Source organism: Lepidochelys kempii, chromosome 2 (assembly GCF_965140265.1).
Source record: "Lepidochelys kempii isolate rLepKem1 chromosome 2, rLepKem1.hap2, whole genome shotgun sequence".
NCBI lineage: Eukaryota > Metazoa > Chordata > Testudines > Cheloniidae > Lepidochelys > Lepidochelys kempii.
The window spans coordinates 26,202,805-26,229,011 of NC_133257.1; the positions used below are offsets into that span (position 1 = coordinate 26,202,805).

Below are 26,207 nucleotides of genomic sequence, written 5' to 3' on the forward strand. Positions count from 1 at the left end.
CCATGTTTGAGAAGAAAGGACCAACTTTCCTAATAACAAGGAGATGGTGAGAGCCTTTCTAGATCAAGGCTGCAACCTGCCATGAAGTGGAAGTAACATGATGTTTCCCACCTTCCGCCCTGACCCTTTAACTTGTATACTATACTTGTATAGTATATCCTTTTACTTGTATACTTATACTTCTATATCCTATATATATATACACTTATATACTTCTGCTTATATAGCCTTTTACTTGTATACTTATACGTGTATACTCCCACACCTTGCTTCTCTGTTGTCTGTCATCTCTATTGAGATTGTAAGCACCTTGTCAGTAGGGACCACCAATTCTTATTATGCGGTTTTATAGTGGTGCTCCAATCTTGACTGACGTCTCGAGATACTAGAGGGGTAAAAGTAAGAAATGAAGTAACTAATGCAGATAACTCTGTTTTGGTTAATGCAAAAGAACATTGTTGAACTTCAGTGAGCACAGACTTTTTTTTATTTTTTATTGTTTCCAGTTTTAGTGGATTGTGATTATTCCTTGTATCTAAAGGATTTATTTAATTTAGCCAAAATGTTTGTAACTTGGGCTATAATGAAATGATTGCAGGTGAGTTCTGCTGTGTCATGTGTCTGTCTAAAATTAGGGGGCTAGAAATTTTAAGACATTTGCTATTGGGTCTTTAATCCTGAATTGTTCTATTGGTGTGATTGTATATTATTATTATTATTTATTATTTTATTTGTTTATTATTTTATTCAGTTTAACTTAGTTTACTACGAGTAGTTTCACAGTCGATGCACTGATCAGTATAATGGCATTTTGTGTTCTTGTTACAGGCAAGGACTATAATTAATTAACTGACTGAATTACCGATGTATAGAATCTAGCATGTATTTGTAAACAAATTTCATTAAAAGTAAAATATGAAAGTCTTTAAAAATGAACAACAAAAGGATGTAGCCACTTCACTCTTCATTTACAGTTGCTCCATAACTGAAAGTGTGTGTGTGTGTGTGTGTAATACATAATTTTAAACACCCAAACTTCCCAGAAAAACTCTACTCTGAGATGAGATGCTGTATGCAAAATTTCAGGAAGATCCGCTCCTCTTTGGGGAAGGTAACATTAAACAAATACTAGATATGCTGTTGAAAACTGGATTTACAATGTGGAGTTAACATTAGCCTGAACTAAAGAGTCACTATTGGGTCTGCCAGAATCACATCTGAATGTGATTAAAATTAAAAAGGAAACCAGTATTGTAAATGGGAAATAGTTTTCCCGTAGTGCCTCCAGGCAAATCATCATTTATATCGGACTGCTGAAAAGTCAGATTTAATTTATTTTCTGGAGAAAATGTGTCAAATTTTTGCTTTTGTTATATTGGATTTGTTTGCCTCCATATGAAAAGGGCAGTGGTACTCTTCAAATTACAGATACATAGAGCCCTGCATGGATACAAACATGTGTATCTGCATCCGATCCGCAGATTTTTGGGGCTCTACAGATACAGGTCCCTCCTTTCAAATGAGGGGCCTCATCCTGCATGCCTTACTCATGTGAGCAAGGATTACTCCGGTGAGTAATTCAACTGATTCCAGTGAATAAATGGTTGAAGAATTAGACCCCTGCTTTGAAAGGTATCAGCACGTTAATTGTTTTTTTCAGAACACGTGTGATTCACTCCAGGCTAGCCAGAAATCACTTTGCACATCCGTTGCCTTTTCTCTAAGGTGGCAGCAGCTTATCCTACTTGTTCCATTTCAGCAGGTCGACTAATGTGGCTTAAGAGAGTCAGCTCTCACTTATTATGAGTGTGTTTCTGCGTTGGCCTTGGCATGCCATTTTAACACAGGTGGCATTAAATTCCCATTGATTTTTTCCCACCAGCTTTTTGATTTTTGGGAAGACTGGCATTAATTTTTCACAAAAATGAAATCTATAAATGACCTTGTGCAAGAGCACCCGCTCTGCGGATTCCAGCTCCTAAGTAATAGGCTTGTGAATGTTCCCCCTTGCAGTGCAGGCGCCAAGGGAGAGGGTATTCAGCAGTTACAGTTGGATATATTTGCTTCCTACCTGCTGGTTTCAAACAGTATTAATTTTTATGCCTTCATTGTGCATTGAGTTTAATTAAAAGCAGCGCTGCTCATAACAGTGCTGGTAGAGATTCCCCCCCCCGCCCCCCTAAAATGAATAAAACAAATAGGCATCTGGTATTTGTTTTGTATAACACAATGCTCATAAAATGAAGAGTAATAAAACATAATTATCTGTAAAGGCTTGGTTTATAAGCCTAAGAATGAGCTCGTTTCTACTTTGTTTTAATTCTACCCACAGGATAAAGGATCCCTTTGTACTTTTTTCCTTTTTTTTTAACCCCTCTCCCAATTAGTGAAGAGTCCGTGATTAAAACATTTGAAACCATTCCTTTCATAAAATGATGGGTGGGTGCTTCTTATTTGTCTAAAATGAACCCTTTTAATTAGGGATGTAAATAACATGTAAAAACAATAGCCTTGTGACCAATTGAAATTCTATAGGTTACATGGTTAAACATTTAACAGGGGAATTATAGGTGTGGGGGTACTGCAGCACCCCCAGTTCTAGGCGGTGCTCCTCCCTGACAGCCCCACATTCAGGACTCCCTGCTGCTGGCCCCACACCATGGGTCCTGGCTGCTGGCCCATCCTTGGGGCTCTGCATGGGCCAGCAGCGGATATCCCCAGGTGCGGGGCCGGCAGCGGGGATCCCTGGGTGGAGTTTAATCGTTAACGGAAACCAATAAGCATTAAGCTTCTTGGTTAACAGATTAAACTTTTACATCCCTACTTTTAATGGGGCAGCCATAAGGGTGAGAGTAGGAGAAATAGTTGGTACCATCCTTTAACATTTCCCTCCATTTTTTGTTTTTGTTTTTATTTAAAGGATCCAGAATAGAAAGGGGGGAATCCTTAGTTTATAAGTATAAGGAACAAAGGCCAACATTTTCAGGCTTGGGTCCCTAAAGTTAGGCACTTCAGTAAAAGGGGTCTGATTATTTTTTCCAGAGTATGTGGGAGCCTGTAGTTGCCACTAACTTCAGTGTAAATCCAGCATACAGTCTGGATGTGGGTTTGGCACCACAGATTTGGTTCCAACCCTTGATGGAATTTTCTCAGCTGCTGAATTTGTTTGATTTTGGTCCTCACTGGAGCATTGTGGGCCTGATCCATAGCCCATTCAAGTCAATAGGAGACTTATCATTGACTTGAAGAAGCTTTCAATCAGGTTACACTGTGCTGTCCCTTAGATTTTATTTTTAAAGCAGACAACATTGATGGTTTGCTTTGCATTGCTGCAACCAGGCAAAATCCATTTATCAGTATCAAAAAGTAGCTGTGCCGTGGGGTTTTGCTACAGTTTCTGCAGCAGAGTCTGTGCCTGTAGGGGCTACATCTCTTCAGAATGTCTTCATTGCTTCCATCCAGCACCCTGTGTCAAGTGAAGATCACATCCTCCCATGGTTGTGTCCCCCTACTGCAAGATTAAAAAAGCTAGAGTTGGTAGCAATCACACAGTGTATTATTTCACTAATGACAGTTTTATGTGCTTCCAGGATGCTGCAGATCCTTGTATGTGATATCGACCCAATCCTTTGCATTAAAGTCCAGTTCTTTACTAGGAAGAGGTGGAACAAGAACACTTAATACAGCTAGATATTAAAGCTAGGTGTCCCAACGATTCATGTGAATTACAATGGCAAAGTATCAGAAAATTCCTTGCAGGGAATCAGTGTTGATGAAAAATTTGCACTACATGTCCTGTTTTTATTAATCACTAGTTTGAATAATAATGTTATTGAACTTGTTCACAAGAACTACAGGTTCAATCCTGTGGAGTGCTGGGCACCTTCAACTCAATGACACTTTGCACCTCACAGATTCAGGCCCTATTCTTGTTTGCACAATTAATTAAACCGATACAGAAGCCTCAATTCCTTTTTTGCCCCCTTGCATGAATTGTAACCTTCTCAAAGGCAGATCTGCCTTTGGTGCTGCTTCCTGTCTGCAAGGCAAGCTGTATAATTTTGAATATTGATTAACAGCTGCTTTTGTTCTTCTTCTAGGCTTGGAAACAATGGGGTTGAGGGCATGTAACAAATTGCTAAATGATACTCTGGCAGAGAGAATTCCCCTCTCGGAATCACTCTCCTAATGCAAGCGCCTTTGCAGAGAGGAAAATGCAGTAGAACAGCCACAGACAAAACAACAGAAGCTGTCCACTGCTGAGGCCAGACTGCACTTCCAGGACAAGGCATTCTTGCCTAGGTTGAAGGCAGTTCCTGTTCACGTTTATGGTCTAATCGGCTGCTGCTATGTCTCGAATGGTTTACTTGAAAGAAATATTCCTCTTCTCTTTTCCTCCCCCAGCTCCCTGGAAGATATTTGTGTAACGTGCAGGCTGCCAGCTTTAGTTCCTGACAGAATTGTTGTGGCTCTTCTGTGCCTTTAGTCAGCTGATTATCATCAGCAGCAGATAGTGTGATGGAAGGTATCTTGCCTTGTTATGTGAGCTGTTTCAGTTCCCATGGCCAGGAGCCTTTGATCTATTGAGACAGGACCCCCCCCGCCCCCCGCCGCCCCCGCCCATCACCTGCAAAAATGGGGTTGAGTGCCGGACAGTGTGCTGGTTTGTAAATGTGTCTTCTTTCAGCATAGTCTCATGTCACATATAAACTAAATATGCTGTATATTTCAGAGATCATGGAACCCCGCAGCTCTCATTTAAAAGTCAAATGATCCAAGTTTTAAAGATGAATTCTCTTCTCACGCAGTTTATTGTTCCTTTTAGGTTTTCCATGAAGGATCCCAAGTGAGCCTCTCCATGTCCCTTTTCTCAGTGGTTCCACTTTCCCCATTTGTAAATCAGAGATGGTATCTACCTGGAAGACTTATTTAATTCATGTCTGTAAAACATTTTGTGATCCTTGTTGCAGTGTAAATGCAAAGCAGCATTATATTTAAAACTCAGGCTGGCTTCTGATTTTGCACAAGAAAGCTTTTAACCTTGTGTCACTGGAGTGAAAGGGATTTACTTTGCTAGTGTAAATGTGAAAAGATATAGTCATTAGCTGAAGTTATGTCATCAGTATGACATCAGTTCTTTTAAATTTATTTTACGGGGTTCTTTTTATTGTCTGTAAGGTGGTAAAACAGAGTACATTTTTCCCTTTTTTTGAAGCTTGCAATAAATTGAAATAATATTATCTCTAAGGTGCCACAGGTACTCCTTTTCTTTTTGCCAATACAGACTAACACGGCTGCTACTCTGAAACCTGTCATTATTTTTAAGGCATCCATCACCAAAACACTTGGGCACCCTTTTTGTAAATGACTCTTTGCACTCAGTCGCTTTTTCCTTTGTGGATCTGACCCTGTGATGTTCTGAGTTTGAGATTTATGGCCAATTTGTGTGGATTTTCTGTGTCAATGTTTACCTGGGTGGAAACTTAAAGGAAAACTTCTCGCGGATCATGCTGCCATTTAGGGATTGGAAAACAGGTTTGATTTGAAAATAAGGGCTGACCTGAACCTTAGCCTTGCATGCCAACTCCTTTGAGAGATTTAGAACAGTTTGAACAGTAGAATACAGTGGATTGCTCTACTCCAATACACCCATACCCTCTACTTCTCTACTTTAAGGTTATTTAATATTAAATGATTTAAATTTAGCTCAGGCACCTAGGTGAAGTCTTGAGTTCACTGAAATCAATGGCAAAACTCCCATAGACTTCCAGAGGGTTCAGATTTCTTTGCTAGGATAATCTAGTTCTGGACTCAGTGAGGGGATAAGGTGCTGGAAAATGGTATGGAAGTTGAAACAACAATAGATGTGGCTCTTCATACAGAGTAGGGGAAGATGACGTATTTGCAAATGCTTGTGACTCCACCACTACATCTAGAAAAGAGAAGGCAAGGCTCAACTATGAGTGTGAGAAAGAGTGGTGAGGAGGGGGACAGGGCTATTCTTTGCCAGGAACCAGTGGGGAAAATGATGGGGAAGGGAGGTCCAAAAGCATGCATGATTTAAGGACCTTGTCTGTGCTGAGGAAACTCTAAAACAGTGGTTCTCAAAGCCGGTACACTGCTTGTTCAGGGAAAGCCCCTGGTGGGCCGGGCCAGTTTGTTTACCTGCTGCATCCACAGGTTCGGCCGATCGCGGCTCCCACCGGCCGTGGTTCGCCGCTCCAGGCCAATGGAGGCTACGGGAAGTGGCGCAGGCCGAGGGATGTGCTGGCTGCCCTTCCTGCTGCCCCCATTGGCCTGGAGTTGCGAACCGCGGCCGGTGGGAGCCACGATCGGCCGAACCTGCGGACGCGGCAGGTAAACAAACCAGCCTGGCCCACCAGGGGCTTTCCCTGAACAAGCGGCGGACCGGCTCTGAGAACCACTGCTCTAAAACTTCTCCCCTGTGCTGATACTGGTTCAGCTCTGCCAGCGTTAGCAACATTGATAGTCTTGGGATAGATAAGCTGCTGGCTGTTGCCTGTGTTTTTAATGGTTTCCTGTGTAACCCTGTTAATTGACAGTGTCAAACTCCTGTGGTGGTTGGCTGTGCATCTACACTAGAGCTAACACTGGTGGAGCTACATCAGTGCTACAAAAATGTGGAACTATTTTAAGCAGTCTCCCTGGTTTAGACAAGACCAGTGTGTTTGCCTCCATGATACGGTCAAGCTGTCCACATCTAGTGTAACTGGGACGTTCGTAGGTCTATTTTAGCTAATCTTGGCATCTCTTAATTTAATCTTTTTTATTTTAAGTCCTATTTATTTGTATGAAGTTTGGGCCTGACCCTGCTCCCATGGAATATGGTGATGGGGGGTAGGGGTGGGGGGTTGCTACTGATTTAAGTGGGAGAGGATTGACCCTTTTGTCAATACTAGAGTTTTCATTTAACTGCACTGATCATCACATGACTGCAAATTTCCTGCTGACTCTGATTACTCTGCCTCAAGTACCTTGGGTTTGTAATCTACATGGAGCATGACTGATTTTTGTTACACCCAATATTGAAATCCTGCATTTTCTTTAATTAGCCTATCACTTTCTTACTAAAAGAAACCCAAGGCACTTAGATATCTATCTATCATACTTCTTTGTAATGTATCTGAGTGCCTCATAATCTTTAATGCATTTATCTTCACAATGCCCCTGGGAGGTAGGCAAGCTATTATCCCCATTTTACAGATGGGAAACTGAGGCACAGAGAGACTTGGGGCTTGCCTTTACTGTAGTCAGTTATCTATGCTCAAGTTAACGCCTCTGGAGATAGCCTAGCTGGAGTGAGAGCAGTTGCACTGAAAACCAGCATGCTGCTGCTGCCCAGAGTGATTGTATTAGCAGCATGGAGCAGCCAAGTCCCCACTGCATTACTCGCTCAAGCATCATCAGCAGTTGAACTTCAAACCACGCCCCCTGATGGGCCAGCTTTGCTAGAGATTAAAGCATCATTTAACTTGAGCTAGGGATTTTTGTGCGTGGATGGGAGTTACGTTTAGAAGCAAAACTCAAGTTATGCTGTGAACTAACACCTTCGTGGAAACAATCCCTGAGTGAGTTATTAAGGTCATGAAGGAAGCCTGCGGCCAAGTAGAGAACAAAACTCAGGTCCCAAGCTAGCACCTTAACGACTAGAATGCACTTTTTCTCTGAGTAAGTATTGGTGCCAGTTTACATTTCTTAACAAAGTCTGATTTTTTTTTTTAATAGTATCCTCATGATGGTTGAACTTTTAGCTGAAAAATTGGAAGGAAAAGGTGGGGAATGACCAATATTTAGGGGGTTAGGAAGAAGAAATCAATGTTTCCCAGATACTCATGTCGAATATTTCAAGCTGTAGTCTAAAGCTTCCCCCCAGTAAGGCAAGACATCCAAGTTTGGAGCCAAAATTTTCAGATGTGCAGAACAATGAAATCCTTTGTGATACTGATGGGGGGAGGGTGGGAGAAATTGCATATGCTAATAGTAATACTCCGATTGTAACATGATGTTGTGCAGGAGGTTGCCAATAGTGTCTCTAAATAAACAGAGACTCCAGAACTCTGCTCTTCATTTCAGGATAAGTCTTCTATTTTTATCAGTTTTTGCTATTTTTGTAGCAGATCATGTTACATTGTGTTGGGGGGGGACCCAACCCAACCCATATTGGTTCTAAACAATTTCTGTGCCTTGTTCTGGGATCAACTGTACCAGACCTCTGTACTCAGACACATCATGGTATGTAAATAGCTGCAAATTATTAGTATTTCTGGTCTACAAGACCTTGGAAACACATGTCTGTCAGTTTATACTGTTTATCACATCTCTTTTTATAGGATCATTTTCCTCTCTCTCTGCTCTAATGGGAATTGGATAACGATCTTACAGGCAATAGAAACAGTCCTATTGATTTCAATGGGAGTTGGATCAGGCCTAAAGTGAATGATAAAGTCTAATTATTAGAAGCAATTCGCTAGATTCTCAACTCACCAGTATAGCTTCATTGGTTTTCAGAGGAGTTACTCTTTAATTACGCTGGTGTAAGAGAGTGGGGAATAAGGTCTGTGTAGACAGTGCTAGGACAACAGAAGATTTCTTCCTTTGACTTAGCTACTGCCTTTCAGGGCATGTCTACACGACAAAATTAAGTCGACCTAATCTGTGTTGGCATACAGCCACCACAGTAATTACATCGCTTGTGCATGTCTACACTTTGCTCCTTGTGTTGGCGGTGCATGTCCTCACTAGGAGTGCTTGCACCAGTTGAACAGGGCATTGCCATGGGATGGCTTGTGGAAGCCAGCGACAGTAGATGTAATCAATGCAGTATTTACACTGACTCTGCATTGATCTAACTACATTGACATTGACTCTCTGCCATTCGAGGAGGTGAAGTTATTAAATCAGCATAGCGGGTGAGTTATGTTGGTGGGAGCGAAATTTTAGTGTAGATACTTACATTGTTAGGTTGACGTAAGTTGCCTTGGATCAACCTAACTCTATAGTGCAGACCAGGGTTCAGAGAGGTGGATTTACTACAGTGATGGAAGAACCCCTTCTGACTCTGTAGTAAGTGTCTATGCTACAGGGGCCAAGGAGTCTTAAGAAACACTTAGAATACTGTAATTTTTAAAATATTTGCTTTTAAATGTTGTGTTTCTAGTAAAAAAAGGGAAAACAATTTGTAGCATGTAACAAATCTTTTGCTTTTTGCTTCAGTGCTGTGCAGTGTGACGTAGCGGGTAGAGCTAGGAGTCTGGAGATATGGTTTGTTTTCCGGACACTATGATTGCTACATAAGTGAGAGACAAGGTGGGACAGGTAATATCTTCTGTTGGACAACATCTGTTGGTTAAAGGGACAAGCCTTGGAGCTACATGGAGTTCTTCTTCAGGTCTGGAAAGGTATTCAGTGTCACAGCTGAATAAAAGGTGGAACAGATTGTTTAGCATAAATAGTTAACACACATTCTAAGAGACCAGTTTCAGAGTAGCAACCATGTTAGTCTGTATCCGCAAAAAGAAAAGGAGGATTTGTGGCACCTTAGAGACTAACCAATTTATTTGAGCATGAGCTCACTTCATTGGATGCATGCAGTGGAAAATAAAGTGGGGAGATTTTATACACACAGAGTACATGAAACAATGGGTGTTACCATACAGACTGTAATAAGAGTGATCAGGTAAGGTGAGCTATTACCAGCAGGAGAGCGGGGGTGGGGAAGACGGGGAGGGGTACCTTTTGTAGTGATAATCAAGGTGGGCCATTTCCAGCAGTTGACAAGAACGGCTGAGGAACAGTAGGGGGGAAATAAACTAGGGGAAATAGTTTTACTTTGTGTAGTGTCACATCCACTCCCAGTCTTTATTCAAGCCTAAGTTAATTGTATCCAGTTTGCAAATTAATTCCAATTCAGCAGTCTCTCACTGGAGTCTGTTTCTGAAGTTTTTTTGTTGAAGAATTGCCATTTTTAGGTCTGTAATCGAGTCACCAAAGAGATTGAAGTGTTCTCCGACTGGTTTTTGAATGTTCTAATTCTTGACGTCTGATTTGTGTCCATTTATTCTTTTACGTAGAGACTGTCCAGTTTGGCCAATGTACATGGCAGAGGGGCATTGCTGGCACATAATGGCATATATCACATTGGTAGATGTGCAGGTGAACGAGCCTCTGATAGTGTGGCTGATGTGATTAGGCCCTATGATGGTGTCCCCTGAATAGATATGTGGACACAGTTGGCAACGGGTTTTGTTGCAAGGATAGGTTCCTGGGTTAGTGTTTTTGTTGTGTGGTGTGTGGTTGCTGGTGTGTATTTGCTTCAGTTTGGGGGGCTGTCTGTAAGCAAGGACTGGCCTGTCTCCCAAGATCTGTGAGAGTGATGGGTCGTCCTTCAGGATGGTTGTAGATCCTTGATGATGTGTTGGAGAGATTTTAGTTGGGGGCTGAAGGTGATGGCTAGTGGTGTTCTGTAATTTTCTTTGTTGGGCCTGTCCTGTAGTAGGTAACTTCTGGGTACTCTGCTGGCTCTGTCAGTCTGTTTCTTCACTTCATCAGGTGGGTATTGTAAGTACGCTTGATAGAGATCTTGTAGGTGTTTGTCTCTGTCTGAGGGGTTGGAGCAAATGTGGTTGTATCGCAGAGCTTGGCTATAGACAATGGATCGTGTGGTGTGGTCTGGATAAAAGCTGGAGGCATGTAGGTAAGTATAGCGGTCAGTAGGTTTCCGGTATAGGGTGGTGTTTATGTGACCATCGCTTATTAGCACCACAGTGTCCAGGAAGTGGATCTTTTGTGTGGACTGGTCCAGGCTGAGGTTGATGGTGGGATGGAAATTGTGGAAATCCTGGTGGAATTCCTCAAGGGCTTCTTTTCCGTGGGTCCAGATGATGAATATATCATCAGTGTAGCACAAGTAGAGTGGGGGCATTAGGGGACGAGATCTGAGGAAGCGTTGTTCTAAGTCAGCCATAAAAATGTTGGCATACTGTGGGGCCATGCGGGTACCCAAGCAGTGCTGCTGATTTGAGACCATTCGGGGTGAAGTGGACTATTAACACCTCTGCAGTCATAGGACAAAAAAGCGGGGGTTAGTGAGTTACAGATTGTTGTACTAAGCCATACATCCAGTGTCTCTGTTCAGTCCATAATTTTTAGTATCTAGCAAAGATATGAATTTATCCTCCTAGGCTTGTCTTTTGAAGGCTTTGTGCAGGTTTCCTTTGAGGATGAGGACTGAGAGGGCAGATTTAGAATGATCAGTTTGTGAAGAGAGTTCATCCACAGGTGATATGGTGTTTTTTGTCTTCTATCACTTTTCTATGTGAATTAATTCGACAGCATAGTGATTGTCTGGTCACACCCACATAGTTGTTATTGGAGCATTTAGCACACTGGATGAGGTACACCACATATATAAGCATATGTAGGTCTCATGGATGTTGAAAGGTTAGCAGTGGAGATATGTCTACAGGTTTTGCATCTGTTTTTCTGGCAGGGTCAGTGCCACTTTTAGTTGATATGTCTTGGTGTGTGGGGGAGCTTCTGATGATGAGCTTGGCAAGGTTGTTTGAAGGCCAGTAGAATGGGGTTTGGGAAAAAATTATTTCAGGATGTGGTCCCCATTGAGGGTGAGTTGTAACTGTTTAGTGATACCCCTTAAGGGTTCTAGTGTGGGGTGGCAGGTGACAATTAGGGGTATGCGGTCGGAGGGATTTTTTTTCCCTTCTGTATTGAAGCAGGTTCTCTCAGAGTATTTGGGTGGCCTGTTTCATGATGTGCTTCTCTGGAGGAGTGTCCTTGTTTGGTGAAGGCACACAGAAAACTGGAAAAAAAAAAACAAAAAACCAACCCCACACTATCATCTGTGGGTGCACACTCTTCACAAAGCGATCATTCTGTATCTGACCTTTCAGTCCTCGTCCTCATCCTCAAAGGAAACCTGCATAACACCTTTAAAAGACGAGCCTGGGAGCTTATATTCATAACTTTGCTAGACAGTAAAAATCATGGTCTTAATAAAGACATTGGATTTATGGCTCACTACAACAATCTGTAACCTACTAACCCCACTTTTTTGTCACCTTGAATGGTCTTTTAGAATACGTGCATTGGTCAAACTGGACAGTCTCTGTGTAAAAGAATAAATGGACACAAATCAGATGTCAAGAATTATAACATTCATAAACCAGTCGGAGAACACTTCAGTCTCTCTGGTCACTCAATTACAGACCTAAAAGTCGCAATATTACAACAAAAAGACTTCAGAAACAGACTCCAAGGAGAGACTGCTGAATTGGAATTAATTTGCAAACTGGATACAATTAACTTAGGCTTGAATAGAGACTGGGAGTGGATGTGTCATTACACAAAGTAAAACTATTTCCCCATGTTTATTCCCCACCCCACCCCCACTGTTCCTCAGATGTTCTGGAGATGGAAATGGCCCACCTTGATTATCACTACAAAAGGTTCTCCCTCCCCCCCCCCCCCCCCCCGGCGCTCTCCTGCTGGTGATAGCTCATCTTAAGTGATCACTCTCCTTACAGTGTGTATGATAACACCCATTTTTTCATGTTCTGTGTGTATATAAATCTCCTCACTGTATTTTCCACTGAATGCATCTGATGAAGTGAGCTGTAGCTCACGAAAGCTTATGCTCAAATAAATTGGTTAGTCTGTAAGGTGCCACAAGTACTCCTTTTCTTTTTACTTAGGGGCAGTCTACACTGGGAATTTATAATAGTTATGTTTTTCAAGAAGCTGAAAAATCCACATCCCTGAGAAATGTAGTTATGCTGACCTAACCAGGTGTAGACAGTGCTAGGTCAATGGAAGAATTACAATATTGCCAACCCCAAATGTTCAAAAATCATTATATTATGTAAAAAATAATAGATTTGGTGTTTTTTATTTGCCTTCTGCTTTTTGAACCTTGACCTATTTTGACAACCTGGGTCATATAATGAAGCTTTCTCAACAGCCATGAGGGCTAGAAACATACTTTTTCTGTAAGAATGAAGGTTGAAATCACCACACATTCACTTGAATCCTGGAGCTGGGGCTTTAAGGAGAACAACAATTATCATGAGACTCATGACAAAATCACTAGAGCTGGCCACACTGAAATTTTGTCAACCTAGCTGCCGCCTCTCAGGGAGGTGGATTACCTGGGCAGATGGGTGTACCCTTCCTATTGGCACAGGTAGTGTCTACACTGAAGTGCTACAGCAGCGCAGCGGTAACTGTGTCACAGTAGCACTGTAAGTGTAGACATACCCTTATGTTGAACAATCTGCTCCATCTTGTATTTAGCTGTGACACTTTGAGTACTTTATCCTGAAGAAGAGCTCTGTGTAGCTCGAAAGCTTGTCTTGTTCACCAGTAGAAGTTGATCCAATAGAAGATATTACCTCAGCCATCTTGTCTCTCTAGTATCCTGGGATCCACATGGCTACAACAACACTGCTGCATAAATATAAGTTACAACTTATACTATAAGCATGTCAGTTTCCTTGTCTGCAAAACTGGGAGGAGACTGACTTTTAAAAGCACTTTGAGATCCTCCGATGAAAGGTACCATTTAAATATAGCTAATAACTTGGGGTTCAGGTCAGACTTCTGTAATAATAATAATAATACCCAGCTCTTACATAGCACTTTTACATCATTAGATTTCAAATTATTTTACAGTGGAGAGTCATTATGCCCATTCCAAGGGAAAGGGAGGCACAGAGTGGTGAAATGAGTTGTCAGGGTTTCACAGCAAACCAGTGGCAGAGCTGAGAATATGACTTAGGTTGTGGATGTCTAGAAACAGGCTGGGGGACTGGAATAAGGGAAGTTTTCTGCCCTTACCAAAGAAGGGACACATAACAGAGCATAGTAACTGTCGTACCATCTCCCTAAGATTCCAAGTAGTGAAGAATAGAAGCAGAACTACCCTTCTTCCACTCCTCCCCCCCCCACCCCCTACAAGCTGGCTTCAGAGAGGGACAAGGCACACATGACCAAGTTGCAAATATCTGTTACCTGATTAAAAAATGGAAAGCATACACGCCCATTGAGCATGTACTTCACGGACTACTCAGAAGCATTGGATACCATCCGACACACACAACCATCTTTGGTGGATACTGGGAGACATGGGGATTCCAAAGCATCTCATTGAACTCATTGCAAGTCTCTACTACCACCACCATCAGATCACAGTACAAGGAGCACTAGGCGACAGTGAATGGTTTTCACTGAGCAGGGCACGAGACAAGGGTGTTTTTTGTCCCCAAGCCTCTTTGACATATGCACAGAATTTATATGAGAAGTCTTGGATGGTTTTGACAAAGTGGAAGGAGCCGGGATTTCTGTTGGTGGACACCTCTTAACTTACCTCAGATATGCTGATGACACAACACTCTTGGCTACAACTACTGATGAAATGCAACAAATGTTGTAGTCTGTAAAACAAATCAAACCAAAAGCAATTAATGAGGACTACGGACTGTTCCTGAATGTGACAAAAACGAAATGCATGTACCTTGATGGGACTAACAAAACCAGGATTTAAACGATCATTGCAAGTAATAGATAAGCTGTAGAGGCAGTAAATGAATTTAGTTATATGGGATCATATATAGCCAACCAAGGAGGCAATTCCAAAGAAATCAGAAGGCGACGAGGGATGGCTTACGCAGCTATGGCCTCCCTTAAGAAAGTGTGGAAAAAATGTGTCGTCTCAAATTGTGCATTGGTGCGACTGGGGAAAAAGCCTAATGTTTTCCACATTGATTTATGGGTCTGATTTGTGGGAAGTTAATGCTGCTGAGAAAAAGAAAATTGAAGATTTTGAAACGTTGTGCTGGTGAAGACTGTGATTCTCCTCTATGAACAAAAAGGCCAATGCCTAAGTTAGAAATATTATTGGGGAGAAGTAGGCCCTCATGTTGGAGATCAACAGATGCATACTTATGTACTTTGGTCACATTAGGTGCAGAGATGGAAAGTAAGCTTGAGAAAATTATTATGGAAGGAATGGTGGAGGGTCAGCGTAGTAGGGGGGCGACCAGAGAGAAGATGGATGGTGTTTGGTAGATCACTGGAAGGTCAATTGCTGAGTAGTCAGGCTTTCAAAAATTCTGCTATGATGTCACTAATATTCAGACATGAATATATTGATTTACTTCTGAGTCTCAGTTCATTAAGCTAGCACTGAAAACCCCAGCACCAGGGCTTAGAGCCTGGGACAGCTGACTCGGGCTCCCGGGGATCAGGCAGAGGAGCTAAAAATTGCAGTAAAGGTGTTTGGGGCCCTGGACTCTGAAACCTTGGGTGGGTCTTGGAGCCTGGGTTCCAACCTGGACCCAAATGTCTACATTGCAGTTTTTTGCCTCTTATTCTGAGCCCTGTGAGCCTGAGTCAGCTGATGCGGGGCTTGCTGTGGTTGTGCCCTGGGTCTTTTATTGCCGTGTAGATGTACCCTCTTTGACAGCCATACAGAGCTTTTTTCCTGAAGTGCTCTTCCAACTCTATAGCACATAGCTTCATCAAAACACAGCAACCTCTGGGGTGGAGAGTGGCAACACATTGATACATCCTGAATGCACTGACGAACTGTGGGAAGGGAATTTGGTTCAGAGATACTGGGTCATACTGCTTGTCTTGAGGGGAAAAAATGTGTCATGGGATTTTTTTAATGTCTTGTTTATTAAGGTCAGATCTGGAAGCTATTCACACAGTAAATTACATGGAATTCATTTTATTTAGCAATGAATGTCTCTAGGTTGACCTTGCTGGGGTTTATACCTGTGGTTCCAGGGAGCCTAGGTATTTCAAAATGAATGGTTAGCTACAGTAATACAAGGGTGCACAGAAAAAAAGGGAATGACTTGCAAGTCTGGTTTATTAATGCTAGGCAAGAGATGCCTGCATTACAATTCACTAGGCTAAACACTACTTCATTTCTCTAATATGAGAAAGCTGAAAACACCAGCCGAAACCCATCAGCTTGTGATTAATGGCAGATTTGCCTGTAATGAGAGCATTGTTAGTTAACATCTTGGTGCTCCAGTATTTCTTTATTTGCACTCATGTCTGTGGGTTGCATGTGAAAGCTGTGATGGATATTGACTGGGCTAGTCTTGACTGTATGTTTAATCATAGTGCACAAAGAGTTAAGTGGCTACTATTTTGGATAGTAGCTGTGAAGAGCTAAGCGACATGGTAAACTGAGCCTTGGTAATTCATTTGGGACAGTGTAGAGGATTGTTATTACATTATAATGGGAGGAGCTGCCAAGCAAACACTACTGTACAATTAAATGGGGCTGTTAACAGCATGACTGAGTCAATTCATTAATAACAATGGAGTGTTCTTGTATCTGCTTTCTCTTACAACTCCTGGGTGAGGATACACATGGAAGAAAGACAAATGGGAAGAGAGATACAGGGAGTTGGGCAGGGGTGGAATTTAAGCTCATGAGCAAATCTGGTCAATTTCTTTAGGCTTGTGTTCCTTCTATGGCTGAATGCTTTCCAGGAAAAACGTTTGTAGTGAAACCAGTGTACATTTTAATAGAGGTAGGAAGCCAATATAGTCTTGGGGAAGCTTTTTCGCGTAAAGGCTTGTCTTTTATTTTATTTATGCTGGGTGTGAGGATGTTTGGTGTTCAAGGGATAACCATACTAGAAGTATGGACATTGCCTAGCTACACAATTTCACAGGTCTTTTCATTATTGTTGTTTTTTTAATAGCTGCCATGTAAGCAGTAGAAAACAATACTGAAGGACTCTTGAGGATATAAAGATGAGTTTAAAAAAATGCTTACCTTGGAGTTTTCAAAATAAGACTAAAGAATGGAATGTAAAACAGGCACTGTAATTAATTTATATATATATATATATATATATGAAGTTGCTCTTCGACCAATATACTTTTCTGTGAATCTCAAATTATTTTAGCTGGAATGACAGTATATTGCTGAAAGCTGGATCCAGTTTACTGGAAATGAAGCAGAGATAATAATGAAAACCCGAGAATCTTCAGGAGGAAAATTGCAGTAGCCGCTAAATAATTTTACATTTTAAGCAAAAGAATATAGGATTACAGTAAAAAGAACAGGAGGACTAGTGGCACCTTAGAGACTAACCAATTTATTTGAGCATAAGCTTTCACCTGATGATCACTTTAGATAAGCTATTACCAGCAGGACAGTGGGGTGGGAGGAGGTATTGTTTCATATTCTCTGTGTATATATAAAGCCTGCTGCAGTTTCCACGATATGCATCTGAGGAAGTGAGCTGTAGCTCACGAAAGCTTATGCTCTAATAAATTGGTTAGTCTCTAAGGTGCCACAAGTACTCCTTTTCTTTTTACAGCTTTAGAAGTCCTTCTAGACATCTGTTTTCCATCATGGGCAAGGTGTGGTCTCCCAGACAGGGCATAAGGATCCAGGTTCTTGACTGTAGGCAGAAAGTGCATGGTGCAGCTCAGTAAAAGGTGTGCAAAGGTGGCCTTTACCCTAAATAGGTGGTTCTGATCCAAGGCTGACTGTGTGCCGGGCTGGTTCCTCTGCATAAGTTAAAGCAGACCTCAAGCTGCTGTAACTAGTACTGGCTGCCTATGGCTCCAAGAAGGTATAACTGATGATCAGTGGGGCACAGTAATGCCCTGACCTCCCTCTCGGCAGGACAAGAAAAATGGGGGTAGGGAGGTAAAGGCCTAGGGCGAAAACTGATGCTGAAATAAATTTGTTAGTCTCTAAGGTGCCACAAGTCCTCCTGTTCTTTATTCTGACTCTATGCATCTATACTGAGTGGTGCATTTGTCCCATGGATGGATATAGGATGTTTTAGGGCCGCTTGCTGCCAGTAGTGTGGTGCAAATCAGCCACTGTACAGCCCAAGACCTGAGGCAATGATTCATAGACTCATAGAACATCAGGTTGGAAGGGACCTCAGGAGGTCATCTAATCCAGCCCCCTGCTCAAAGCAGGGCCAATCCCCAATTTTCAGCCCAGATCCCTAAATGGCCGCCTCAAGGATTGAATTTACAACCCTGGGTTTAGCAGGCCAATACTCAAACCACTGAGCTATCCCTCCCCCCCATGATTCTGTCTCTCTGTTTTGTTTTGCTGGAATGCAATGCATACAAGACTTCATAATTTTTGTTAAAAATTTGGAAATGGCTAAGGTAATCCTGTGGGGACTTGTCCTAGAACAAGGAAAAAGCCATTGAGCCCAATCAGCCTTTTCTCTCTTTCTCTCTCTCCCCATGCTTTATGCATATTAAAGGCAAATGCAACTGGATGTGTTTTTAAACAGAGTACATTTGCTTTCACAGGTTCCTTCATTGAAACCTATATCCATATGACAGGTTTCAGAGTAACAGCCGTGTTAGTCTGTATTCGCAAAAAGAAAAGGAGTACTTGTGGCACCTTAGAGACTAACCAATTTATTTGAGCATGAGCTTTCGTGAGCTACAGCTCACTTCATCAGATGCATACCGTGGAAACTGCAGCAGACTTAATATACACACAGAGATCATGAAACAATACCTCCTCCCACCCCACTCTCCTGCTGGTAATAGCTTATCTAAAGTGATCATCAAGTTGGGCCATTTCCAGCACAAATCCAGGTTTTCTCACCCTCCACCCCCCACACACATATGTATGTAACTTGTTAACTTAAGCCATTTTGCTCAAACTGTCCCATTTTACTGTCTCCTTCCTACTATTATGCTAACTTTTATATTCTATTTTCATTCTTTTGTGTGTGCTTTTTCTCAGAGAATTTACCACAGCTCACTTTAAAAACAGGTTTTTCAATACTTTTTCATTGGTTTTGCTGCTATGCAAAATGTGCAATGCATTCAGATATACCCAGGAAAGGTAGAAACCATCCCCCCCTTTTTGCAAGTGTAACCTAGGAAGGGGAGATACTTTGCACAATCGAAGTGCTTCCTCTAGGTGATCAGAAAGCGTTTGTCACCCATTTGAATGAACTGTTCAGCATGGTACTAAACACCAATATGTTAAACAATTAACAGTGCTTCAAACGTCACAATAAATGATACATTCAACTGAAAAGTTTAGAAATGAGGCATTTCCTGCTTTGACTCTGCATAAACAGCAAATTAGGTGAGCAGGATGACCTTTGAACTTCCTGGGACTTAAAACATCAAAAGGATTTGATCTTTGATAGTGTTGAAAATGCAGTTCATCCAAGTAGCTCAACAACCCAAATTATTAAGGGCCACTGGTAAGCAGCATGGGAACATTGGAAGACGTGGAGCTGCCACTCCATGTACCTTTTATGCAATGGGACACAAAAAGGATGATTTGTGAACATGTTCCAAACAATGTATTGCTTTACACTTTCTTTTTAGGTTTCAGAGTCACAGCCGTGTTAGTCTGTATTTGCAAAAAGAAAAGGAGGACTTGTGGCACCTTAGAGACTAACCAATTTATTTGAGCATGAGCTTTCGTGAGCTACAGCTCACTTCTTCGGATCTTTCTTTTTAGAGTCAGATGTTGTATACGTGTCCATGCGGGCAGATAGATGAGCTTGCTAATAAAAAGAATAGAGAAGAGCATTTGGATGTTACATCTGAAAAATAATTACCTTTACCTTTCTAACCACAAAGGAGTGTCTGCATTTTTACCACAGCCAACGTTTTTTTAAAGATCTCAAAGCCTAATACAATATCCTATGCACGTTTTTCCTGTTTAAATTATGCCCTGAAAATTTTGACCTCTAGCATTTCATGGTAGCTTGTAAATTATGTTCTGTATTGTTACAATGTGAACTCCGCTGAGATGAGGTTTCTGAGTTGCTTGATCTGTTACTAAAGGTTTGACTGTTTCCATGTTCTGTCCAAACCTCACAGCACCAAATTGTGTTACACCTGATTATCAGATTGAAGATTATTCATATCTATGCATATGAAATACCTGGAGTTGCTTATAGCAGATTAAAATAATGGATCACTTAAAGAATATTGCTAGTATTTAACGTTGCTCACCGGAGGATAGTTCAGATAGAAATGTATCATATTTGTTCAGTAGGAGATTAATAGAATCAGTTTGATTTAAACAAAGACTTGTTAAAGAAACTGTTAAACACGTAGCGTTATAGTCATTGCTGGCATATGAATATTAGTTTCAGTGCTTTTTTTCTGTTCCCTCTAGGTACCGCAAGTCAAATTCTTCAGTGGAGTTACATCTCTTTGATGCTTTCTAGCTCTGTATGAATTTGATTTGTTGTTGTGACAAAGGCTGGATATTACAGGAATGTGTTAATCTAATGGCCTGAACCCAGGATTATGTCTAGAAACTTCTCCAGTGTGAATTCCTCGCTGACACTAACTGTTTCTGTGGTCTCAGACAACTCACCTACCCTCTTTGCCTTTGCTCTCTCACCTAAAAATAGGGCTAATGCTTGCATAACAGAGGGTATAGGTAGTTAACATCTGTTTAATATCAGAATATGAAAAGTGCAGTTTGTGAAAAATATATGCATTGATAATAGTTTGAGATTTTTATTAGGAAGTATTTTAAAAACAAACAAAGAAGGAAATCAGACGTCAAGTGATGAATGTAACAGCTCTTGATGCGCATAAAAATAAGTGATCTGTGATATTACATGTTACAGAACAGAAAAGTACAAACCTGACACACTCAAATATGCTTGGGGCATTGCTTTAACTCCTGATGACCAAATGGAGATTTAAAAAAATAATAGCCCCCTTTATCCTGGGTTTAGTCTTTATGTGCTAAAAGTGAGTTTTAATGGCATCAGGGGGCATAAACAGACATACTTGCATTAACTCAAAGGGTGCTATACTGTGTTATGCCAGCTGGGGTTCTGGATCTGGCTTGTGGTGTGGTGTGGAGTTGTATTGTGTGCCTTTGTTCCAAACTGATGCATTTAGTTTGGTTCAAAAGCAGTAAGTGTCAGCTATGTTTTAGTGTTCATATATATTGCTTAAAATGGCTTTGCATCAACTCTGACTTCCTTTTTCCTTCTTTTAGTTTTAAATACTCTTGTTTAACGGTAATTAAGCCACCAAAAATTCTTTGAAGTCCGGCAGGGCTGATAGGATAGCCCTAAAAACTAATGGAAATGGTGATGGAATCAAGGTGTTCACAAAAGACCCTGTCATAATGAATAAAAGCACAAAAATGTTAGACTCTTGCTAGGTTTTGCAGTCTATATACATGACCATTTCATGAACTGATATGATCATGCTAATGCCAGTAGGAAGAGTGAAGCTACTTAATCTTAATTGTTCAACAAACCTCAGCTAATGCTCTGTGTAGAGTGTGTGAGTACATCTACACGGCAGTTAAACACCAGCGGCTGGCCCATGTCAGCTGATTTGGGCTTGTGGGGCTCAGGCTTAGGGGACCGTTTAATTGCGGTGTAGACCTTTGGGCTCAGGCCAGCTGCAGGTGTGTAATTTCAGTGTAGACATGCCTCAGTTAGGACTGTGAGGCTATTTTAACTTCGGGAAGCTCTGCAAAGGCTCTTGCTTGCTTTGTGTAGGCTAAATGTCTGATGACCACAGTATTCCATGTCCAGAATGCAGAGGGTTAATGATGCCTAAAGTAGAAAATGCAGTGGTACCGTTTCTAGATAAAATAGAATCTAAGGAATGCCGTGCCTATGAACATAAAAAGGCAGTCTTATTGTCCACTAACACTTGTTGGATTTCTAGGAGATGGTCACATGTATTTGTTTCTATTTTTTCCAATCAGAAATGCATTTTTCAGATTAACAATGAATCTGTGTCCTGAGACTGAATCATGGTGGTTTTCTCTTCTCCGTGTGTGCGTGTTTTTTTGTTTTTTTAACTAAAGGGAGTAGAGCCGGGATTCTTTTTGAGGCCCCTCCAACAGACTGTTAAAAACTCTTGGCCCACCAGTGTCACATCAACTGTTTTTTTTCTGCATATAAAAGCCAGGGCTGGCATTAGGAGGTAGGCAGTTGCCCATGGCCCCATGCCACAGGGGCTCCCACAAAACTAAGTTGCTTAGGCTTTGGCTTCAGCCCCAGGTGGCAGGGCTGGGAGCCCTGGGCTTCAGCTTTCTGCCCTGGGCCCCAGGAGGTCTAACACTGGCCTTGCTTGGCAGCCCCCATGAAACCTGCTTGTGGTCCCCTAGAGGGCCCCGGGCCCCTGGCTGCGAACCACTGGAATAGAAAATGAAGACAGACCTTGGTGCTGTTTTTGTAAAAGCTATTTTGAAAGCTTGATGAGTCATAAGAGGTTCTAAGCCAATATAATTTAATTGCACCAACTAGTAGAAATTACAGAATCTGAGTCAATCATATATCCTAAAGTCCTTGATAGAAATGGATTGATATGACTATATTGGTTTCCTAAAGTGATTCCCTGACCTGATCTTTTCTTGCATTGCAGATCATTTTACTTGGGCAATAAATTGTTGTGAATTCAGAACAAACCAAGTTAATTGGCCTCTTGATTTCACTTCTGCTCTCAAAGCAAAATGTCTAACTTGCAGAGTTGATGTAGCAGGAATCACACACTGATTTAACTTGCTGACCTAGGGGAAAAAAGTTTAATAGAGACAGCAGCTTTTGAACCTTGAAGCCATATCCTATATATTTAAGAGCAGCTAAGCACATGTGTCGGTGTGATCTTTGAGACTGCAAGTAGTGATTTGTATAGCGATCGTCTGCAGGCAGTACTTTCCTTAAACTCTTAATTTTGCCTGTGTGGTCAGAATCCAGCATGTGGTTGTTATGACTCTAATTGCTTTTGAATCTGGGTTGGTGGCTGTGCTTTGTGTTCTGTCATCCTGATATTATTGTTGTAGTGCTCATAGGCTCAAATCAGGACTGAATTCCCAGTGTGATAGGGCCTGTAATGATGAGGTTCTTGTCCTAAACTGATGATCTGAAGAGAAGGGGCATAAAAAGCTCTGACAGGACAGATCCTTGGGTACTCTACCTGCACTGCTCTGATTGTGGGCATTTTCCCACTATACGCATAGAACCACCTGAAGGTGGTTTAAATGATGCTCCTCCAGATTGGCTCCAATGGGGTAAACAGTTAGCCCAAGCTCTGCCTAGCATAAGTCATCCTGATAACCTTCCCTTTTCAGTAATTGCGCTCCTGTTATCCGCTATGCTTGCAGTGATTACTGAGTGTGGTATACAAGCCCTTCATCAATGGTACGCTGCTGCTTGATCACTTCTACGCTTGGTAATCCTCCCAAGGCCACTCACTTAGCCCTGGTCTACACTAGGACTTTAGGTCGAATTTAGCAGCGTTAAATCGATGTAAACCTGCACCTGTCCACACGATGAAGCCCTTTATTTTGACTTAAAGGGCTCTTAAAATCGATTTCCTTACTCCACCCCTGACAAGTGGATTAGCGCTTAAATCGGCCTTGTCGGGTCGAATTTGGGGTACTGTGGACACAATTCGACGGTATTGGCCTCCGGGAGCTATCCCAGAGTGCTCCATTGTGACTGCTCTGGACAGCACTCTCAACTCAGATGCACTGGCCAGGTAGACAGGAAAAGTTCCTGCAAACTTTTGAATGTCAATTTTCTGTTTGGCCAGCATGGCAAGCTGCAGGTGACCATGCAGAGCTCATCAGCAGAGGTGACCATGATGGAGTCCCAGAATCGCAAAAGAGCTCCAGCATGGACTGAATGGGAGGTACGGGATCTGATCGCTGTTTGGGGAGAGGAATCTGTGCTATCAGAACTCCGTTCCAGTTTTCGATATGCCAAAACCTTTGTCAAAATCTCCCAGGGCATGCAGGACACAGGCCATAACAGGGACCCGAAGCAGTGCCGCGTGAAACTTAAGGAGCCTAGGCAAGCCTACCAGAAAACCAGAGAGGCGAACGGCCGCTCCGGGTCAGAGCCCCAAACATGCCGCTTCTATGATGAGCTGCAAGCCATTTTAGGGGGTTCAGCCACCACTACCCCAGCCGTGTTGTTTGACTCCTTCAATGGAGATGGAGGCAACACGGAAGCAGGTTTTGGGGATGAAGATGATAATGATGAGGTTGTAGATGGCTCACAGCAAGAAAGCGGAGAAACTGGTTTTCCTGAAAGCCAGGAACTGTTTCTCACCCTGGACCTGGAGCCAGTACCCCCCGAACCCACCCAAGGCTGCCTCCTGGACCCGGCAGGCGGAGAAGGGACCTCCGGTGAGTGTACCTTTTAAAATACTATACATGGTTTAAAAGCAAGCATGTGAAAGGATTACTTTGCCCTGGCATTCGCGGCTCTCCTGGATGTACTCCCAAAGCCTTTGCAAAAGGCTTCTGTGGAGGGCAGCCTTATTGCGTCCTCCATGGTAGGACACTTTACCACTCCAGGCCAGTAACACGTACTCGGGAATCATTGTACAACAAAGCATTGCAGTGTATGTTTGCTGGCGTTCAAACAACATCCATTCTTTATCTCTCTGTGTTCTCCTCAGGAGAGTGAGATATCATTCATGGTCACCTGGTTGAAATAGGGTGCTTTTCTTCAGGGGACACTCAGAGGTGCCCGTTCCTGCTGGGCTGTTTGCCTGTGGCTGAACAGAAATGTTCCCCGCTGTTAGCCACGGGGACGGGGGAGGGTTGAAGGGGTAGCCATACAGTGGGGGGAGGCAAAATGTGACCTTGTAACGAAAGCACATGTGCTATGTATGTAATGTTAACAGGAAGGTTTACCCTGAAAGAGTGTAGCCACTGTTTTATAAAATGTGTCTTTTTAAATACCGCTGTCCCTTTTTTTTTCTCCACCAACTGCATGTGTTTCAATGATCACAGGATCTTCTCCTTCCCAGAGGCTAGTGAAGATTAGAAAGAAAAAAAAAACGCACTCGTGATGAAATGTTCTTTGAGCTCATGCTGTCCTCCCACACTGACAGAGCACAGACGAATGTGTGGAGGCAAATAATGTCAGAGTGCAGGAAAGCACAAAATGACCTGAAGGAGAGGTGGCGGGCTGAAGAGAGAAAGTGGCGGGCTCAAGACAGGGCTGAAGCTCAAATGTGGTGGCAGCGTGATGAGAGGAGGCAGGATTCAATGCTGAGGCTGCTGGAGGATCAAACCAGTATGCTCCAGTGTATGGCTGAGTTGCAGCAAAGGCAGCTGGAGCACAGACTGCCACTACAGCCCCTGTGTAACCAACCGCCCTCCTCCCCAAGTTCCATAGCCTCCTCACCCAGACGCCCAAGAACGTGGTGGGGGGGCCTCCGGCCAACCAGCCACTCCACCCAAAAATTTGCCCAAAAAGATTGCCCAAAAACAGAAGGCTGGCATTCAATAAATTTTAAAGTTGTAAACTTTTAAAGTGCTGTGTGTGGCATTTTCCTTCTCTCCACCACCACCCTTCCTGGGCTACCTTGGTAGTCATCCCCCTATTTGTCTGATGAATGAATAAAGAATGCATGAATGTGAAGCAACAATGACTTTATTGTCTCTGCAAGCGGTGATCGAAGGGTGGAGGGGAGGGTGGTTAGCTTACAGGGAAGTAGAGTGAACCAAGGGGCGGGGGGTTTCATCAAGGAGAAACAAACAGAACTTTCACACTGTAGCCTGGCCAGTCATGAAACTGGTTTTCAAAGCTTCTCTGATGCGTACCGCACCCTCCTGTGCTCTTCTAAGCGCCCTGGTGTCTGGCTGTGTGTAACCAGCATCCAGGCGATTTGCCTCAACCTCCCACCCCACCATAAATGTCTCCCCCTTACTCTCACAGATATTGTGGAGCGCTCAGCAAGCTGTAATAACAGTGGGAATATTGGTTTCGCTGAGGTCTAAGCGAGTCAGTAAACTGCGCCAACGCACCTTTAAACATCCAAATGCACATTCTACCACCATTCTGCACTTGCTCAGTCTGTAGTTGAACAGCTCCTGACTACTGTCCAGGCTGCCTGTGTATGGCTTCATGAGCCATGGCATTAAGGGGTAGGCTGGGTGTCCAAGGATAACTATAGGCATTTCAACATCCCCAACAGTTATTTTCTGGTCTGGGAATAAAGTCCCTTCCTGCAGCTTTTGAAACAGACCAGAGTTCCTGAAGATGCGAGTGTCATGTACCTTTCCCAGCCATCTCACGTTGATGTTGGTGAAATGTCCCTTGTGATCCACCAGAGCTTGCAGCACTATTGAAAAGTACCCCTTGCGGTTTATGTACTCGCCGGCTTGGTGCTCCGGTGCCAAGATAGGGATA

The 26,207-nt window shown here is 42.5% G+C and overlaps 2 protein-coding genes across 2 annotated transcripts in view; both read left to right on the forward strand.

Annotated features, from left to right (window-relative positions):
- The window catches only part of EXT1 (exostosin glycosyltransferase 1), a 272,331-nt gene that overhangs the window by 17,088 nt on the left and 229,036 nt on the right, over window positions 1-26,207 (forward strand). The window lies entirely within an intron of this gene.
- On the forward strand, window positions 23,531-25,342 carry LOC140906410 (zinc finger and SCAN domain-containing protein 32-like). Its single transcript, XM_073330276.1, has 2 exons — window positions 23,531-24,190; window positions 24,803-25,342. Exons 1-2 carry the CDS (start codon window positions 23,614-23,616, stop codon window positions 24,859-24,861), a joined length of 636 nt encoding a protein of 211 aa, XP_073186377.1. The 5' UTR covers window positions 23,531-23,613; the 3' UTR covers window positions 24,862-25,342.

What these genes read in the sequence shown, in the direction of transcription:
- LOC140906410 (XM_073330276.1), top strand. Translation starts at nt 23,614, where the DNA reads ATGCAGAGCTCATCAGCAGAGGTGACCATGATGGAGTCCCAGAATCGC. An exon ending in AGGCGGAGAAGGGACCTCCG is followed by an intron (nt 24,191 to 24,802) that starts GTGAGTGTACCT and finishes CAATGATCACAG; the next exon opens with GATCTTCTCCTTCCCAGAGG.